The sequence below is a fragment of the Epinephelus lanceolatus genome, chromosome 2, assembly GCF_041903045.1.
Source record: "Epinephelus lanceolatus isolate andai-2023 chromosome 2, ASM4190304v1, whole genome shotgun sequence".
Taxonomy (NCBI): domain Eukaryota; kingdom Metazoa; phylum Chordata; class Actinopteri; order Perciformes; family Serranidae; genus Epinephelus; species Epinephelus lanceolatus.
The window spans coordinates 42222832-42243691 of NC_135735.1; the positions used below are offsets into that span (position 1 = coordinate 42222832).

A 20860-nucleotide genomic window follows, 5' to 3' on the forward strand; every position below is an offset into this window, starting at 1 on the left:
ATGTGGGGGACTGAAGAAAGGTAGCTCATAGCCATTAGCATCTGTCAGCGTGTACAAGCTAAGTGACAGCACAGTGCTAATAGTTTGTGAGTGTGAATGCAAACCTTTTATGCTTTTGTACAGCTCTTTCTGTTTCATCTATGATTATCTTAAAATGCTTGAATCTTGAATTAAAAACTGTCCATGCACAGACTTTTCTACAGTGAGGTTTGTTCAGGCTCACTGCTGTTATGAAGGAAAAAGAGGTTGAATTCTAAATGCTCGTGACACCAAATAAAGTACTCCATGGTGGTTTTTGCTCCTTGTCCCTTTTCTTAAGTTTTTGCCATCTGTAAAACATTCTGAACTTTCCAGTCTTTGCATAAATGTAGTAGTGACCACCAGCTCATACCACATAACTGACTGCATGTTTGAAAATGTTAAAGAATGCAATAAAAAACAAATTTCCCAAATGCTCCACATCATAAGCGAGCATGGCCCTTGACCTATGCAGAGAATAACATCTTTCTTATGCTTGCCAGAAGGGCGAGTGCTCCATCTGCATATGCTGATGGTGCTGTAGCATGCCTTAAATGTGCTCATGGTGCTTTTTCAGCGTCTGTAGAATTCAAGTTGTGCATGAAGGAGATTTAGTGTGGCATTTCCTGCTTTCCTGATGTGGGGATGTGTTATGTTTCACGTGTTGTTAGTTGGGCTTCTTTGTGAGTGCGCTGTATTTGTAGGGGATTTAACATTAGCATTGGCTAAGTGTGTGTTGACACTGACACTGTTGCAGCACTGAGATATGGGTGAAGTTCTAGTGATTTGATTTATCATTTTTGTATTTTCATTTGCCACGATACTCATAGCAAGCATGTAAATAGGCGTCCTCATTTCCTCCTGTTCCTATTCACTCATTATTTTTATGCGATAGCCCATTAGAGATCGGCAGTGTCGGAAATCTCACACACTGATTAGGCTGCTGTGTGCGGCGCAAGACCAGAGAGGAAGTCTGTCTATTGTGACTCACCAACAGCAGACATTTCTGGAACAGAGGCTTGGTAAGGCCCTTCGTTGAACTGCGGCGGATTGTCGTTAATGTCCTGGACTTTGATGATGAACTCAGACGGCGGCTCCAAGGGCTCGTCTGTGTCGGCGTTAACGACCTGGGCTGTAAGCGTGTACTCGGCTTTCTCCTCGCGGTCCAGCCTCTTCATGGCATGGATGTCGCCTGTTAATTCGTTGATGGCGAAGATGGTGCCTGCACCTTCACCTGCTAGGACGTACTTGATGTTCTTGCCGCCCACATCCAAGTCTGTGTGTAGCTGCAATCAAATGGAACAGAAAAACAATAGATGAAGTGAAAAGGTGGAGGAGAGTCCATAGTTTGATCCCGCTGTGTAAACAGAGACAAAGGAGGGGTTTAATGAATGCAAGTTGATAAGCTCAGCAGATTCCAGAAGTTGTCACCATGTAAATGCAGATAAGTGTACAGTATGACTGTAATGTTTTGTTTTTGCTGCTGTGCTTTGCGGCAACTAGTGTAGCAGGGATACTAAACGTGGCTCAACATAGCCTACACTTTGCTAAATGAGGCCCATTGGGGGCAATAACTTTATAAGTAGCACAGGAAATGGACCTTAGCCTACATTGTTCCTCATTATACATCGCAAATACATCATACAAACACACATTGTGGGGGATATTGCTCCCTGCAGTCTGAAAATCACACAACGAAGAAGCTAGAAGTGCTTTGAATGTGCATTCCATAACACGGCAAGAACAGAAAAGCATCAGAATCCATAAAAAATTAAAGAGGAAACTCTGCACATGATGATTCATGCTCACAAATAACTAGCCCTAAGTTACTGGACGATACTGCATGTTCCTCATTATTTTTGTAATTACAGTTTCATTAGTTCACTAAAGCTGCATTACGCGCTAGGCTGAGTGGTTGGCTCCCACTCGCCGCATGAGCTGAGTATAACTAATGAGTCTGACAATGCTACATAAGGCTGTTGAAAGATCTGTGGACAGAAGAACACGCAAAACCTTCCACACGTTCAAAAGGTAAATTGGAAGGGCAGAAGAAACAACGATGTGGGACGAAAGAGGTCAGAGAAAAAGAGAAACACCAGGGCTTTGACACGAGGGAAGAAAAGAACTTTGCTTTTATTCACATAAACAGAGAGAGCACTTCTTTTACTGTAAGTCACCTTTCATATAAGCCTCCTGATCCCCAAGGTGAGTGACTTTCAGAGGGGGAGGAGAGAGGCACTGAGTAGAACATTTACAAATCCAGCAATGTTGCAGTGTTGTTGTGACACGGCTGGCAGCCCTCTTCTTTTCAGTTTGTATTTTTGTCAATATACATACATCAGAAAAACACACTGCCGCACACACACACACACACACACATGCACACACACAACTGAGCGCACAGGCATGCATCAAAACATCTGTATTCAGCAGCTTTAATTTCATTTCCTGCCACAGTGTTTCAACAGAGACTCCGGTGGGAGCGTGGTTAGGGTGCAGAATAGCAAGGTAAAAATCTGGCAGTGAAAATCCCGACCTCCAAACCCCCTGCAATGTTTTTATAAGCCGGCTTTTATGCATATACTGTCTCGGAGGTGTTGTTTGCAGACACTGACAAAGCACATTCACTTAAATTGTCACACCTTGCACTTTTGTTTTCCTAATTGTGCCATCATTTCACATGAATGATGTAGCTCATTAACACAAATGCCTCGCAACATCCTGCACACTGAGAAACTCTTTAAATGAGCTCAAATTAATGATGGTCTGTCATTGTTTTTTTTATCCTATGTGTGACTTCTTGTGTGTAGTGGTATGCCTGCAGCTCAGCATATATGGCTGCATGTTTCTCTCGTAGGGGTGCAAATGACATTTAAGCTTGGATATTGGTTTTGGTTTATCCATATATCATACATGTTTTTAGCAGCCCATTAACAATTTAATCCTAGTGCTCTTGGCACTTACACTCCAATTCTTCACTTGGCACTAATACTGTGAGGTCACACTTGTACAAACATATGCACAATAATGTAGAAATAGGTGTTCATTCCAGACTTGTTTTAAAGGGGCAGTTCATTCCAAAATCAAAAACACACATTTTTAGTCTTATCTGTACTGCCGGTTATCAGTCTGGATTTTTTTGTTGTGAGTTGCCAAGTTTTGGAAATATTGGCCATAAACATATCTGCCTTCCATCCAGTATAATGGAACTAGATGGCACTTGGGCTTGTGGTGCTCAAAGAGCCAAAAAATTACATTTGAAAAACTCAACAGCAATGTCTCTTTCCAGAAATCATGATCCAGTTATTCAAGATAAACCACAGAGCTTGTTATGAGCAGTTTCATGTAGGAACTATTTTCTTTCCACTGAACTGCACCAGCCAACCGTATCTCTACACCACAGAAAGAGAGTATCTACTCATGGACGAGAGGCTTGTGGTCGTGACAGCATGAGATGTAAACATGAATGTCGTCTTGAGCTGTAATGTTAGTTAGCTCAGTGGTGCTAGGTAAGCTAATAGCAGATGCATGGTTTCTTCCACCAGGGTGATACGGGTAAGTGAGATCTTGTTCCCTTATACTGGAGAAAGGGCAGACATCTCTCCAGACGATATCTCCAACACACAGCATCTCACACCAAAACAGCGTTAGAGTGATAGATAGCACTGTAGGCAATTGATCTATTTTTGATTCTGGGGTGAACTAACCTTTCAAGGTCAAAACTGTAAAGCTTAACTTTTGAGTCAGGTTAAGTCCAAACGCTTAAAGTACCACGACTGTGCAAACTCAATCCATTGATGGAGACCATGTGACTCGGTCAAAAGTTCAACACAGGCAATTAAGCAGATCTTTGTTTTGTCAACTGCAATTTTCAGCGTCAAGCACAATAATTTTGATCCAGATGCATGACAATATAAATCCATGAAACTGAGGGTGCACTTTTTAAGTTGAAATAAAATGTAGGTTTGCGTCTGCTGCTTTAGCAGATTTTTTTGGCATCATATTCCTAATATCATCTTTTTTTGCACAGAGATTCATTCTTGCCTTTGCAAACACAAACCTTTGGTAAAATATTATAACCTTGGGGTGACCTGGTGGCATAGGGGTTTGAGCCTTTGTTGCATATCTTCCCCTGCATCTCTCTCTTATGTCATTTCCTGTCATGTCTCTCTTTCAACTATCAAATAAAAGCAAAAAAGATTTAATGAAAAAAAATATTGTAAACTCAGGGTTGACTTACTATCTTTTGAGCATGTGCTTAAAAAAGTTAATGACTGCCAGCTTGAAATTACAATATATTACCATGGTTACAAGTTGTTAGTTATTAGGTTGTTAGACCGTTTTGCCTTCTCATGATCAAAAATCAAATAGAGATGATAAAAGCTGAGTAATGAAACAAATCAAACAGATTGAAGACAATAAGAAATATTTAAGAAATGATTTAAAAAATGGTTAAAGAAGTAAGTTATGTAGTAAGATATAGATTTTAGACTTTAGACTTCAGCTGCTCTCAGAAGGCTGATTTCAACAAAACTTTTTGTCCTGCACTTTCGAACAGCTTAAAGACTTGTGCAAGATGAACTGAGCGCTCACACTGGTATAAAGTGATATCCACGCAGCATGGTTTGGGTCATTTGAGGGCTGTGCCTTATACAGCTATGAAGGGTACCGTCAAAGCAATGTGACTACATGACTGAAAACATCAGTGCATAGCCACCACACAACAGGTCTACTGCCTTGATTTATTTAGAGGATTGATTCTTCTGCTTGTGAACCACTGTAACATTTAAATTGAGTTACCACTGTGTCTAGCTGTCTAGGTAGCACCAGCCATGGTGCATTTTGGCTGACAAGTTAACAAAAATGACGGATGGATGACTAAATCCTCTACTTTACAAAAATGGCACAGGGTGTGCTTTCTTTTGAGAAAAAGAAAAAGAAGTAGTCATGCAATCAATCATCACTTTGCGAGAAACTGCCACTTTAACACTGCATTCTCTGAAAGTTGAGCCGAGCTGGCTGCAACCAGCTGCGGTTCTCAGCGCTCATGTCTCCTCTAAATGCCCTGGTCGCCCACTTCTTCGACAGCCTTCACACTGGAGTGCACAAATGGTCATCAAAGTGTACAATTACTGACGGGGAGGGGGGGTAAAACTCTGTCACAGGTCCCTGTCATTAACTGAGTTGCCTGGGCAACTAAAACAGCACCAGGAATCAGTGACATTGACTGTGGCATTCAGGAAACAAGCAGATAATGGATAACAACATACTGTGGTCATGATGATTATGTGCTACAATGCAGACTGGAGTCCCAAAGCAGCGATACAGTATTCTGAGCACACACATAGATCATTGCTCTGCCTATGTTTATTTTATATTGACTAGGAAAAGTGGCAATGAACCTGTAACCTGTCTTCACTTGCTGTAAAGTCTGAGAAAACCCTTCGATTCCTTGAATAATACTGAAAATGTACTGCAGCTGTTGTGTAGTTTCATTATACTTATAACCAAAGTAAACAGTGTGATTGCTTTATTGTATGAATGTAAACAGAATCCATCATAAAGAGGAAATAATGCCATTAGCGAGTGCAGCGTGTGTATACAGACTGTGAAAGTTATTATGACTCCCGCCTTAGCCGCTGTGCTCTGGCTGCTGAAAAGACAGACATCCATATATTTGAAGCCACAATTCAGAATGATAAGGAAAGAAAGAAACTTTACAATACTCTGTCCTTCATGCCAGTACTGCTGCAGTACACACCTCCATTTGCCAACCACAGCTCCCAATCAGGGCCTGCATGGGACTGCTTATCCTGTCAGCGGAGGAGGAAATATGTCAGTCCCTGCTGAAGATGAGCTTTTACGGCAATCACTTCAACAATCACTGTGTCCTAATGAGGAAGATTCTACTCCCAGCACCCACCCCCCCACCCCCCGCCCACGCCCCTGCCTCGGGCCTGGGTTCCCACATGCTCTAGCGTAGCCCTACAGAGGGAACTAATGATTTTGCTCCTTGTCAGGGCAAATCTTAGATAGGACATGTGCTCCTCCTATGTATGTACCAGTAGGACTGCAGGGAGACTGAAGCGAGGAGCGAGAGGGAGGAGATGCTGTCACTGTGATGCAGCTTGTCAGCTACTGTCTGCTAGAACAGACTGCACACAGTACGTTGCACTACCTTCCCCAAATTCTACCTCAGTTAGTCCTCAGTAAGGGTCAGTCACTACTTTTTGCTGAAATAAATCTGGAAAAACACAGTTACACACATATATGTGGGTACTGTTTATCAGTGGTGGAGGAAGTACTTAGATCATTTACATGAGTAAAGTTACTACTACACTAATGTAAAAATACTCTGGCATTGCACTGAAAATTATATTTAAATAAAAGCACATAAGTATCAGCAACTAATTGAAACTAGATCTTTTGTTAGTAGAAGAAAAATGGCCCATAATTACACACTGACCTGGCAAGCAACTAATTTAATCTATAATGCAGTAAATACATGTTGTTGTTGTTGTTTTGTTTTTTTGTTTTTTTTTAACATTCCTTAATCTTAATCTTGATCTAAAAGGTGGCTGTCTAATAAAAAAAGTACAATATGGCTCTCTAAAATGTAATAAATTAAAAGTATAAAATAACATAACAATTTAAAAAATACTCAAGTAAAGTACTGTACAAGTACCTCAAATTTATACTTAAGTACTGGAGGATTTAGGTTATGCTCGAAATCACACAAGCCTACTGACATACTGTTCCTACTAAACATGGCATTAAATTGTCGTGCATTCACCCCGCATATGTGGATTTTGTATATGTGAGAAATGTCCTGTATTCTGCAAGAATTTTTGATAAAAGCATAATAGACATACTCAACTGCCCCACAATGCATTATGTTTGTTCAGATGGCACAGCAGCAGCAGAGATTTTGAACCAGGCAAGAAGCTGTGAATATGTTACTTCGTTAAAGTCCCTCTCTGGACATGTTTTAAAGTATGTGAAAATACTTACACTAATAATAAGACATGATAAGGGGACATAAACATAAGAAAGAAACAGTTTTGTAAGGATGGGGACTTAAAGTTTCAATATTTTTTCCAGGCGAGAAAGTACCTATTTAGATTCCCTATATGTAGCCACTTTATCCAAGTAACACTTGTTTTGTAATTTGCTGCAATGTTTTCAGAGATGTGAGAGCTGCTGGCCAGGTCAGAGCAGGCGTCAGTTGTGATACAGTCAAGCTGCTTGAGTACACTTCAGTGTGAACTGTGTTGGTAATGGCATACCTAATTGTTCATTTAGAAGGCACCACGCAGTACATACAGAGAGCATGTAGTAAGCAATACATCTGCATGTGATTCCTAACGCCATCTTAGTCACTTTCCACCTATTGTAATATGAAGCATTTGATGCTATTTAATGTAGCAAGTGATGAAAACTGGCAAAGACACAGAGCAGCATGAAAACGTGCTATAATGCATCAGTGTGTTGACACTAAATGTCATGTTTGGTGAGATCGTGACGGAGTGTAGACAAGATTGCATGACCAGACCAGGCAATTGTACTGGAAAATGTCATGTTACCCATTAAATATGTAGTAGATTGCATGTTGTTATGTAAAATGTATGGGAAGCCCAAGGCCATACGCTGTGTGGACTAGTTTACATAGCACCTTTTCTAACAGCCAGATGTTGACCTTTTTGTATTCAGTTCAGTCACTTATTATGACCCATTTCTCCTCATCTGGTCATTGTGACCCAGTCTCACAGTACAAATCCAAGCAATTCATTCATGAGGGCTTCATACTGCAATGAGGGATCAACAGGGCTAATTCATTGCCAAAAGTGGTAAAATTAGAGCTACCATTTTTTTTCCATCTGTACACCCTTAGGCAACTGTAGCCTAAATAGTTACTCCAGATAGATTCTGCTCACACATGGCTGGAAATTAATTGTAGCTTCATCCCATTTGTTGGATTTTGACTCTGTTAATTACACCTACATGAATAATCTGTAATTCTAAATATTGCAATAACATTTTGAATGTACGGAACAGATGGCGCAATGCATGATATATGATACACTTAGCTATTCTTGGGAACATTTTCCCTGCAGTCTGTCTCATGGCACGTAGCGTTTTATCAAGTTGGACAGAAAAGTGCCCTTCTGGTGTGAACCACAACAGACTTTATTAGAGGAAAGCATGTAGTGAGCATCCATTGTGCTGGAACTTTGAAAATGAAATGTTTCATTCAGAAATATTCTAGGCTCCTCAATTTTTCCTAATAAACAAGGACAAATTTAGGCCGGAAATAAGAAAAACAAAAACACATTCTTATTTTTTTTATTTTTGTCACACTTACTTCACACTAACAGTACACACACAAAAAAAAGATAGATCCATTATTAATTTTATTATATAAAAAGTGGCCTTTAATGTGAGGTTTTTCCTATGTTGTCTTTGTCCCTGAGTCAGACTTTGGACATTTAACCTCACTTAATTTTGAACTCAATATTGATCTAATATTTTTTTTAGATACAAATGACACATAAATACACATTTTGATAAAAATGTATAAGAATACCTGTCCTTTGGGGTCATGTCAACCATACACTATAAAATGCAACTTCAGGGAGGTTTCTTTCTTTTCTTTTCTTTTTTTTTGCTTTTTTTTTTCTTAGAGTTTGTATACTTGGTGACCACAGCAAAAGTAATGTGACAGCAGAGCACATGGCTGGAGCAAGCGGCAACCTCCAGGCCTGAAAACACGGAAGTGCTAAAAACTGCAGTTCCTTGAATGACCACTTGAGGCTGGGTCCAGAAGGCTGTCAATCCCCATAGACCCCCATGTTAAAATGCCCAACTTTACAGCAAAAATAAACATGTTTTCAGCCTGGTACAAAATAACATTTTGGTCTGTACAGCTCATGTCCCCCTCCATATAAACTGCCAGGGGTGATTTTTATATAACTGACCTGTTGCCTTTTTATTAAGACTTAAAATCACAGGGCGGGCCACTTTGAGTGACAGGCTGTCTGCCAATAGTGTCTTTGGCTTCTCAGTGAGATCCATCCCTCGCTCCTCCACCGCGCCAACCTCTCGTCCAAATACGGTCACTTCTGGCTCCAAAAACTAAGATGGCGACTACCAAAATGTCGAACTCAAGGCCACAAAGCAGGGGTGCATAAACCAATAGGTGTCATTCAGGCCTCCAAGAAGTGTCCTGGGCTTTGAAGCCAATTTTCATAGTGGGCAAACAGTGGTACTGCAATTTTCGGATTTTCAGGATCAATCACCTGATGCCACTGGGCCCAAAAGACATTTTTCCATAGACTCACGTTGTGAAAGAGACATCTAAAAATGAATGGATACATTTTTTTGAGTGTCACAACTCCTATGAAATGACTTATTTCACTATCAAGACTGAATCCATTTGCAGAGCCACAAGATTAAATTATTTTATCCCCATTCAAGTCAGTGGAGAGCAAAACCAGAGGTCAACTGCTCAGCTGACGGAGGTTGGCAGCTCGGGTGTGCTTGAGTGCACCAAGCCATGACTGGCGAATGCAAGTCTCTAGTACGTCTGCTCTATAGATCCAATGATGCAGAAGCAGCACTAATCATCCAGGTAATTTTATACAATGGGAATACAGTTGGGGGTTTTTTGCTTCATGCACCACTGAGCAACTTTCATAGGAATGAATGAGGCCCAATGCTGTATCCAGGTCTCTGAACACATCCATGGTGTCGTCATGGTAGCTACATCCATTATTTTAAGTCTATGGGCTGATGGAAAAGCCATATGGTAATGGAAATGCTAGTATCTTTTCACTGCAAACATTGTACTACATTTATCTAAATATGTGTTAGATTTTCAAAAAAAGAAAAAAAAAATCCAGACCAAAATTGGCCAAGGTTAAAGAATGTCCCAGTAGCTTTAATACTGATTATTTTTTACTTCTGTTTACTTCTAAACAAACAAAGATTTTTCTCCGAGCTCAGAATAAAACTCTGTAAATGCTAGGTCATCTATTGTTGTTCTCCTGCACTGGCCACAAAGGAATTAATTCCGTGGGGATTTGTGGGCATCTACAAGTGAGCAATAATCAATATTGCTCTTCTGAGAGGTCAAACACAGTATTTATGGAGGCCAAGAGAGGAAAGAGCACCTTGCATGTTTTTTTTCTGTTTATTTATTATCACTGCAGACACTCTTCCTTTATTGAGACAATGGGAAAGAGATGGTGTCGTGACCCGCATGCAAGCAAAGGTGACGCTTTGTAATTGAAGCCAGCTCCACTCAGAAAAGGTACAGTAATTACAATCAGCACAGAGACTCCCAGTATTATACCTTCTCTTTCTCTCTCTTTTTTTTTGTACTGGACAGAGAACTGAATCATCAGCAAGCTTTTGCCTTCTACTTTTATGCTGTTTTATTTTCTTCTTGGACAATCATGAATTATTGAGACAAAAAAAGAGACAATTTGTACTGGATTTGTGTGCAATCCCGACCAAAGTCAATCAGGGCTAATGTGCTCTATGTCCATGCCTGCACTTTGAGCAATGGCACATGTGTTGTATCCACCGCCACCGGCACATTATTGCTTCTGGAGAATAAGTCAAAGTCAAAGCAGCTACCTTTAGTACAAGAGGGCAAAACAATTAGATTTAGCCACCCATGAAAAGCCTTTTGTTTGAGAGTTCGGATGCTTGGGAGGATGCATTTTAATCATAGGAGAGTACAGTGTCACCACCACAGAGAATGGGAAAAAAGAAAATAAAAACAACTCTGCATAATGCATCCAGGCTGTCAGCTGTACCCGCTCTCACTTCAAGAATGGCCTGTTGTATGCAAGCAATCTTCGGTATAGATTTTTTACCGCCTGCTCATTACAGCCTGTTGTTACAACAAGATAGCATTAGACAATCAGTCTGTTCATTGGTGTGTGCCTGATGTAACACCAGAGAAAAAAGGTAAAAAGAAACACAACTTCTGGTGTAAAGCATTTGTCCAATTTATAGCAGCTCCACATGTGTCCTGTGAAGAGCTCTGCTGCCAGAATTAAGCCTCCAAAGGAAAAAAAAAACTGTGATTTGAGCAAACCAAACAAATAAAAAAAAGAGAGAGAAAGAAATGTTCTAAACAATAAAGAGCTGTGAAAAAGTGTAAATGAGCTCGGCTTCGGAGGCTGTGGCGCACACGCTGAGTGTTAAATAGAGGGAGATTTTTTAGCATTAACCTCGACTACTGTCATTACCCTACCTGTGGGCCCAAAACTCATCGGCATGCTGGGGGTGGGTGGGTGTGGAGGGGTGCAAAACAGAACAAGCTTAATCAAGGAGCACAACAGTTTTCTCTTTCTTCAGCGTGGCTGACCTAATCAAATCAAGGAATGAGATTGATTTCACGAGGTGCAGATGGATCCCGTAGCAAGTCTAATTCAATGTGCCGGCTCTCCACTATGATGCGTGTTTTCTCGGTCCAGATGGTGCTGCTCGGGTTTGTAATTCATATTTCAACATTTTACCGCCCGCCTCCCCTCCCTCCTTCCCTTCCTCTCGCCCTCTTTCTCTCACAACCACCCACCCCCACCCCTTTTTTTGGTTCATAGTTTAACCACTGAGTGAAAGAGTGTGGATGTGGAAATATCACAAACTCATCTGTCAAACATGTGATCCTGTGATCTTGTTAAATGTCACGAACAACACATGCCGACTGATGAGTTTCATGGTGGGAGTGCTGAAGCTCATGTGTTGGATAATAGAGCCGAGAAGGAGATGCATGACCGGCACAGCATACAATGTAAGGGAGAGCACAAAAATGATGGTTGGAGCAAAACAGTCTTACAGAAAAACATGAAATGGACCCGACGTCCTAACAACGCATCACGTGGTGGCAACACTAAAACAATGCCAAAGCAAAAGTCTATTATGAACGGTCACAGTTTAGTTGTGAAGTGGTCGTGGTGTGTGGTTAGGTTAAGGAAAATCAAAAAAACACTTGCTTTGGTTAGAAAACAAAAAATACTAAATGTAAATCATTTTGTACAAGACATAAATGACTTAAACTTACTTTGCATACTAGTACATAAGTACCTACATAAAGTACTTTGTGTGATTACACGAAATCCGTAACGTTGCATAACTAAGTTGGCTTTGGTTTCACACGGGGACATGGACAGCGGCATCCTGGTTGTAAGTCCACCTTTGACCCATCCACCGCCCTTCCCACTCACACTACACAGATTTTCTTGCTCTGGCATTGTTTTAGTGTTGCCAGCATGTAATTCTGTGCCCACCATCACGTAATTCGTTGTCAAGATTCCGTGTACATGTCATGACTTTCTATAAGACCAGGCTGGTGGGAGAGAAGGTTAGAAAGGAGGGAGCATGTTGTCATTTTCTTTTGATTGAGGGTAGGTTAGTCTGACTTTTTAAGGTAGTATTGGAGGGTCCATTAGTTTTTATTTCTCTTCCTGAATGTATCTTTTATCTATCTTCCTCCAGCCTTTCAATGCAGTATATACATAGACCAAAATGACAAGTTTCACCTGTGCCATGGCTCCGAAAGGTGATCTGCAGAAGACAACAGATTTGCCTCTGTTTTACAAAGTAAAATAAGTAAAAGCAAAGCAGCACATTTCTTGCTGAATTATGTACGTACTGTAGCGTATGTAAGACTATGGATTGTATAATCTACTGTGAATCTGGGATAAATTAAACTTCATAATAATAATGATTATATATAAATTAGTGAACAAACCTGCAGGGAGTAAGAGTCATTATTCTGATTTTCTTTGCATTACAACCAGCCTTTTATTCCCAAAAAAGCGTTTCAAATATATATAGTATATATAGACATGCACATATTTCCATAATTGGAAGACATGAAGTGCCAAAGCCATTCTTTGGGGCTTATTCCTGCGGAAAAATGCAGATGTGCTCCACAGTGCCTGTTCGAGCTGTCAAACTCATTGTTCTCAACCTGAGAAGCCTTGCAAATTAGCCAGTTTCAATGCCAAGTGCCACTGCTGGGAAGGCATGCATTGCTGGTGTTGAAAATTCCTGCAGGTATACTGTAAGTTTTCTGTATGGGGACTTGAATAATGGGCTCTGACAGCTTTTGCTAAGCACTTTTGTTTGTCTTATAGGAAGTCTCTACTGTAGGCCCTTTCTCAGAACAGCACTGCAGGCTATCGCTTTATTATATCAATTGTTAATGTGCACTAACCGCATGCACTCAGTCAAATCTTTTTGACATTAAATGCCAAAATATGCTCCATCATGGGCAAGCTAAAGAGAGAGACCAATTGCTTCCATAAACAAACCAAAAAAAAGCATTATGACGTGGATGTGTAAAAGATCTAAGGATAGGAGTTCTGATCTCATCTCCAGTAGGATCAATATCGCGGCTACATTATTTTGACTAAGTATCTGTTTTGTACATCAGTAGCTTATTGCAACGTCCAATCTGACACAGCGAGACGCACAAAGGCTTTGTACGTATCTGCTGTGGTTTTTCCACATTCAAAGCCAACACATCTCTCTATGGGATACGGCTTTTAATAGGCAGGTATTGGAAAGCAGTATTTGCTCAGGCCTAAGAACAAAAGGCAGTATAAATGAGGGCTTCATTGGCTATATTAATAATCATCTGTGCCTTCTCCTTTGAGAGGCCTGTGATATCGAGTATCATTAGACATGCAAATAACAGCTCCATTTTCCCATCCCTGGGATTAGGAAGGAAAGAGAGAAAAATGAAGAAGAGGCATGGCTGTGGCAGAAACAATTAAGCCATCCTCTTCGCGGAAGCACTTGGCAGCCGGCTTCAGACTGGTACGGGGGGACAGGAGGGGTCCTTTGGCTAGGCAGCGACGTCAACACGCTTGTCTGAGTGAATGTGCAATTGCGCAGAGCATCGCTTTAAGATGTCAGATCACCTTGGAGTGGACGGCAGCTACAAGCACAAGCACTCCCTCTGTGTGTCATGATGCCACTATATGTGTTTCACACTCTGTCTGGAACACAGACCAGGAGATGGAGGGAGGGAGGGACTGGGGAGAACAAAGGAGCAAGGAGCAGGGAAAAGTAGACAAGGGAGAGGAGACAGAGTCATCTCTGTTGTTTTAACACACTGGACAGTGATGACATGTTCCTTTTATCCCTTCCCTCACCCCACATGGGCGACCATCGAGTGCATTACTGTGTCGAGACAGAATCCCCCCAGCCTTCCTCCGCCACATTAGACAAATATCCAAGGCCTCTCTCACTTACATAATCATATCCTTTGGCTAAAAAAGGGCCAACTTTTACATCCCGTTGCACCACTCTAATAGCAAAAAACCAAGAAGCAGCAGGAGAAATGATACCTAAGCCCTCCTAGAATGCCGCACTTGAGACAACTAAATATTTTCATACACCAAAGTACAAGTCATTTACTCGATCCTTCGGTGCTTGGAAAGGGGGAGTGGGCATGGAAATTGCCTCTCATAACCCATTTCCCTGATTCCCTTGTTACCCTCACTTCATTTCCAAGTTATCTTCATTTTTCCACTTCTTGCTATCACACAACAAAGCTACCAGAGGTGGGAAAAAAATCAATCTTTGTCTGTTAAAAGGTTACCGAAAGAAAAGTAAGAAAACAGGTTAGGCCTAGAGGGTATTGTAGCTGTACCATCCAGCGGCTGAATTAAAGGTGCTTTTTTAAGACCAGTTAAAACAGGTAGTTTCTCTGTGTCAGCCTATCAAAGAGAGAAAGGGGGAGAAAAAAAAACATTAAACAGACAATTCACAGTGAGAGACTGGGGATGAAAGCGTGCAGCCCACAGAGTCCAGCTCGTCATCGTGGAGACAAAGACGAGGCAGTGAGTCAAAAAGTAAGAAAGTCAAAAGTGACTCCCTGAAATGCTCACGTCTCCTCACATCTCTCTCTCTTTCACTCCCTTTCCCTCTTTATCACTCTCTTCCCCTTCTCCTGCTCTCGCTCTGTGTCTTTTTCTGGAATCGCCCGTCGGTAATGTCAACAGAGATTTCACGGCACAGTGCCGGTGCATCAGCCGGGCTCACATTTCCCCTACCTGTGATTTACATCAGAGAAGAGGCTCATGGGGGATTTTCCATGCCAGCAAAGGGAGGGGAGTGGTGATGGTGGTGATGGTGGTGGGTGAGTAGGGAGGTGGGGTGGGGGTGGAGCTTGTATCCTGGGGCTTGGTAAGGCACTTTAACAATGGTGGCATAGACCACCCAGCTGAGAGATGCTTTTACTGCAAAGAGAACCTGCATGACTGCATTCAGGCCCTGCTCCTTAAATGTCACACCACCCTCCCTACACAGCACACAGGTCTGACTGAGTTATTTCCAGCATATTTCAGGAAAAGAAGCGCGTGCTTTTGTGCTCATGCGCTTGCATGTTTGCATGTGTGTATAATGTGGGTTGAAGTTGCAATATGTAATGTTTTGGTATCCTTAAATTGCAATTATTTTGTATTTAATTCATATTTTGGTGTGGTAAAAACCCTCTGAAGCACCATCTAAACCATCATGTGACATCAAAAATCAAGGGGGATAAAATGATTTACGGTTACTTCCTACTAAAAAGGTCTGTTCATCCAAATCAGGAAAAGAAAAGAAAAGAAAAGAAACGAAAAACAAAAAGGAACACTGGAAGCTGAAACAAAGTTCTAAATTGCTGTTAAAAGTATTAGTCAGACTGAGTTATACACTGTTGCTAAAGACCTGGCTGGGCTTAAATTCAGCTCAATGTACTAAACTTCATTCATTAATTTTAACATATGCTCACATATCTTGGAAATGTACAAGGATCCAGAAATTTTGGAGTCAAAGTGATCTGAAGTGGTCCCCTTAATTAGATACCCTGTGATTTGGAGCAAGGCCGTAGCCATGGCGTCAACATCGGGGTGGACCAAATCTGCCAGGATGTGTGCCCCCCCTCCCAGAAAATGATTTTAAAAATTATGTATTAATATCATATTATTATTTATCAAAACCAAGTGCAACAATACAGTGTACTATGTGAATATGCAATAAATGAAAGCTCCCAGACTCTACATACATTAAACATGCAGGGCTACATAAATTATTTAAATTCTTCAATTCAGACTTCACCCAAGCAATGTGAGAAATATAATGTAATAAAGACAGTAACAGTAGTTGAATAAAGCCGTGAGCACCATTGTTGGTTGCTAGGTGAATGTGTTGCTAGTAAACTGCAGGTAACTTGGCAATGATAGCTCATATTGGTGATGGTTGACTGATTATCACTCGCAAATCGGCCCGTTTTTACCAAAAACATTTGTTTCCACTAACGCAATTACTACCCTCTTTAGCAAAATATTTCTTTCTTTGTTTTTTTTTTTTTTTCTTTTAAAGATTTTTCTGATGCGTTTTTGGTCAAAGGGGAACCTCCATCATACCAGAAACGACACTGACAGGCTAATATCTATTATTTATATGAAACCCCAAATCACCCTGATACATCTAAAATTACACTTTGAATCTCAACATGTGAGCTGTCTGAGTATTTCCCATGTTCAACCAATGAAAGAGGACACAGATAAGTGAAACATGTTGCGACGGTTGTCATGTCCGGAGCTAACGAGCGGGGACGTGGTGTTTGTACGACATGTCGTTTGTCTCCCATAATAAGACATGAGAGCTCGCAGACATTTGAAGGAAGTCAGCATCGCAAAACGACTCCTTCCTGGAAAGACACACAGTGGAGCTTGCCAGGAAGGCTTTTTTTTCCCTGAGTCAGTGTGTAAGTGTGTGTGTGTGCCTGAATGAGTGTGTGCATACTTCACTTACAGGCGCGCGTGTGTGTGTGACAGATATGTGTGTGCATCCTTGCTTGCTAAAATGTGTAGAAAACACAGGCTTTAGTGTGTGTATGTGTTTGCTTGCGTGTGTGTTTGTGCGTGTGTCCCTGTACAAATGCCCCCTCCCTATTACAGCTGACTAGTAGATGGATGCTGGCTGTCACACCTGCCTGACTTTGTTCCTGCCAGATGCGGAGGGGTCACAGGGAAAGCGCCCAAACACTCATCAATCTCAACCATTGTCCAACATTCTTTCGGCTCCGGCAACAGCTTCCAATATCCATTTAGTTGCTCCAGATGCTGGCAAAAATGCTTACATACACAGAAACGGGGTGGCCAAACCTATTGACCTGCACTGTCGGTACGGGTGGATGAAAAAACAAAGGACGTCACAGGTTCAGGGAATAATCTCTAAGAGCTTGTGACAAATAAAAGTTTAACTTTAAGCATTTGCTCTGCCAGGTTGTCATTGTCATTAGGCTGGCAGTAAAAGAAATTGAATTTGGTGTGTTCCCAAATGCCGCTGTCGAGTGTGATGCTGTGAGCATGTGCCAGTATACTCCCCGCAACCTGAGGTCTTTTCATTTAATAACATCAAAGCCAAATGGAGGCGCTTGGGAGTCACATTGAGAGGAGAGGGGAAGGGTGGGGGCTGGAAGGTCTGAAGGACGCAGGTATGAAACAAAACCAATCACATAACATTAACAAGCAGTTCCAGGGGAATTTTGGAAGGAGGCGCATACAGCCGTGCTAAAAGTTTGGCCACATATTCGAAAGCGAAATAATGTGCATCGTTTTGGTCACAAACACACCATTTTGCCTTTGTGAACGCACCAAACTCAATTACATTTGAAATACACTCCTGGCCTTATAGTAGCACCACACAGAGAAGCCAGAAAAGTAATTTCCATCATTCTGGCTCGTGCAGAGTTTTGCAGTTCCCTTGATAGGAAGCAGCACTTCAGCAGCCAATCCGCTAATGGGAGGGAGGGAAGTGGAGATAGAAAGTATAAACCTGACATATAAATTTTTATCCTGCTGGTGTTTTTGCTTCCAACCCCTCCCAAAAAATGTTTTTGATGGGTTTGTAGCATTTGAAATATTTATGGCAAAACATGTAAAAGTAGAAGGACAGAAACAGAGGAAATGCCTCTAAGCAAACAAGAGCTACTGTAATGTCTTTAAGCATGGAATATCATTCAAGTAGTGTTTATAGTTTGTTGGTCAACCACTATTGCTGTGGGTCACGCTGTCGTATTCCAGAAAGATGTTTTCACGCAGCAGCACAGCACTTTTTTTTTTGACACAGCGTAGTTACTCAGGGTGCTAAAACACTCTACAAACAGTAATGGTGTGAAAATACAGCCCTCTCACACTCTCCCCGCTCTGTCTGCCTCTCTCCGTCTTCCTCTCAGCAGCGTTCCTCTTGGTGTCTTTTCTACATTTTCACTCCTCAGCTCTTTTCTCTCCCTTTTTAATTCTCCCTCTCCTCCTCTGGGCCTCCTGAGGGTTGGGAAATAATGTACACAAACATAACAGGGGAACGGGATAAGCGCTCATGTTGTTTACGGGAGGAAAGAGGGAAAGGAGGGAGACAGAAAAAAATAGGAGGAGGAAGAAATCATCACAGCGTGCGTTTCCATTCCCCGCACCCACTTTAATTGTGAGGAAATCAGAAAGTTGGGAGAGTTCCCCGCAGTATGCAGATGCACTTTGATGCTGTCACTCACACCGTGTGGGGCTTTTGATTAGGCCTTGTCTGTGCACTGGAGGCTCATGACCACACTTGGCAAGCAGGAGCCATTAAAATCCCAGCAACTCTGGCTCCCCCCTCAGTCTCTCTGTCTCTCTTTGTCTTTCTCCCTCTCCCAACTGGGTCACCCGCTGCGTGAGACTTGATACTGAAGGTAACGCCATTAATAACTAGTCCTAGTAATGGAGGGAAGAGGGGCGGAGGGGGTGGGGACATCACAAAATATTATGGAATGAGTTAAAACTTGGCAGAGAGAATAAATCATTTACTCTCTGAGCCAAGTTGATCATTCATACACATGCTGCTGAACGGCTTAAGTGGAAAGTAAATAAGTACATTTACTCAAGTACTGTTGAAGTATATTGATGAGATACTTGTACTTTACTTGCCAATTTCCAGTTTATGCCACTTAATCCTGCTACTCCAGCACATTTCACATGAAAATATTTTTTTACTCCGCCACATTTATTTGACAGCAGCTATTTAGAAATTAAAAATTTACATCTAACGCCCTGTTTGCATTGGACTCGTATTACTAGGGGACCTTATTCGATTTAGAAATTACCCCCCATGTCTGTGTTTTGTGCAGTGCATTTGAACGAGATAACCAAAGCCTGCATTTTAATTGAATTTACTGATATTATTCCCCAGATATGATGCACTCCACTTTACACAACACAGAAACACTACACAGCACCACTAGCGATAATGCAACCTCCTCCCTAATTTTTTTTTTTTTTTTAATGCGAGTTAACAAACAGAAGCGGTTCATGTTCATGTCTTTTGTCGTGGATCTCTTCATCTTTTGAGATTTTGCTCCTCCGAGGGATTTGAGCTTGCTTTCGCTGCCTCCTGCACCCAAAATACTTTCAAAACTTTCATGTATAATTGCCAACGCAGCCTCCATAATTCTTGACCAGTAAAGAGGCAGCAAAGAGAAAACAAAACACTTACAATGACCCCAAATCCCTGAAGTACCGATTCGCACAGGACTGATATTATATATTCTACATCTTTTGTGTTGCAACCTATTCTTGACACACGAAAGGCATGGCAGATTCTCACGGGACTAAGATCACCGACGACCTCTGCTTATTAGAAATTACTAGAGGTCACCAGGTAATACTAGTCCCATGGGAACTGGTCTTACTTTATAAAACATTGTAAGTGTATAAGATATATTACAGATTAAACTACCCAACACTATATAAACACATTAATATGAGATCCACCTCCATAAAGCAACATTTAAATGCTAATATTCCAATAATATGATGAATATAATAATATAACAGGGAAAGGAATTAAATGACAAATCTGCAAGAAGCATTTTCACTTCTGATACTTTCAGAACATTTTACTGCCAGTATTTCTGCACATTTAAGTATCTATCTATCTATCTATCTATCTATCTATCTATAATACTAAGTCCTGTAGGTCCATATTTTTCGATCATTACTGTGCAAGCAGGCAATTCTCGTAGCTAATGTAGCATCAGCTATGTGTCAGTTGCTCAGGTGGAGCCCACAGCTTGCTCACTGATGTCATGTTACATCACCTAAAGCAGATGGGAACCCTGGCTGTAAACACTACGCATTTCTCACAGATGGAAATAAGAAAGGATAAACCGATAGGAAAGACAGGAAATAATGATTTTGTCGTTTGTTTTGTTATATAAATATATTATTTTACGGAATGTCCTTTCAACAAGGTTCTTAAGTTAAACCTCTGATGCAATAAGAGCATGCTGCCCCATCCATTCATGTACTGTGAAACATGTGTTTCAAATACTTTGATACCATTTCTACTAACAAAAAAAAAAAAGGAAAGGAAGACGGAAAGACAGCGTCCCAATGTGACCTCACAGTAGCCGAGTAAATGAGATGCAGATCACATAACTGCCTACTTCTTCCTTTGTTGGACCTTTCCCTCTGCTGCATGTCATCCTGTTCTTTCTCTCCCCACATTTGCCATCTGTGTCTCCTGTCAATAAAGCTTAAAAAACTAATTTACAAAAGTGTTTTCGAGAAGTTACCCTTTACTGTATCCTTCCGATAGATGGGACGGCCTTCATGGAGTTTTTGCTGCCTCCCAAGGACTCACAATGATGTGGATCACTCGCCTCAAAATTCCTTCTTTATTACTTTAAAAGCCTTGTTCTGTTTGCTGAGAATGTGAAACACTCAGACATGAGTGTACCTCTGTACCAAGCAAAAGCTTAGAACCAAATACATTACTTGTCTTAATCTGTGCA

General features: G+C 41.2%; 1 protein-coding gene across 2 annotated transcripts in view; it reads right to left on the reverse strand.

Moving 5' to 3' along the window:
- The window catches only part of cdh8 (cadherin 8), a 117425-nt gene that overhangs the window by 78857 nt on the left and 17708 nt on the right, over positions 1-20860 (reverse strand). For both annotated transcript variants that reach the window (XM_033626974.2, XM_033626966.2), the window contains exon 2: positions 1010-1304. In XM_033626974.2, the coding sequence (XP_033482865.2) occupies positions 1010-1304 (295 nt within the window). The remainder of the gene's footprint in view (positions 1-1009; positions 1305-20860) is intronic.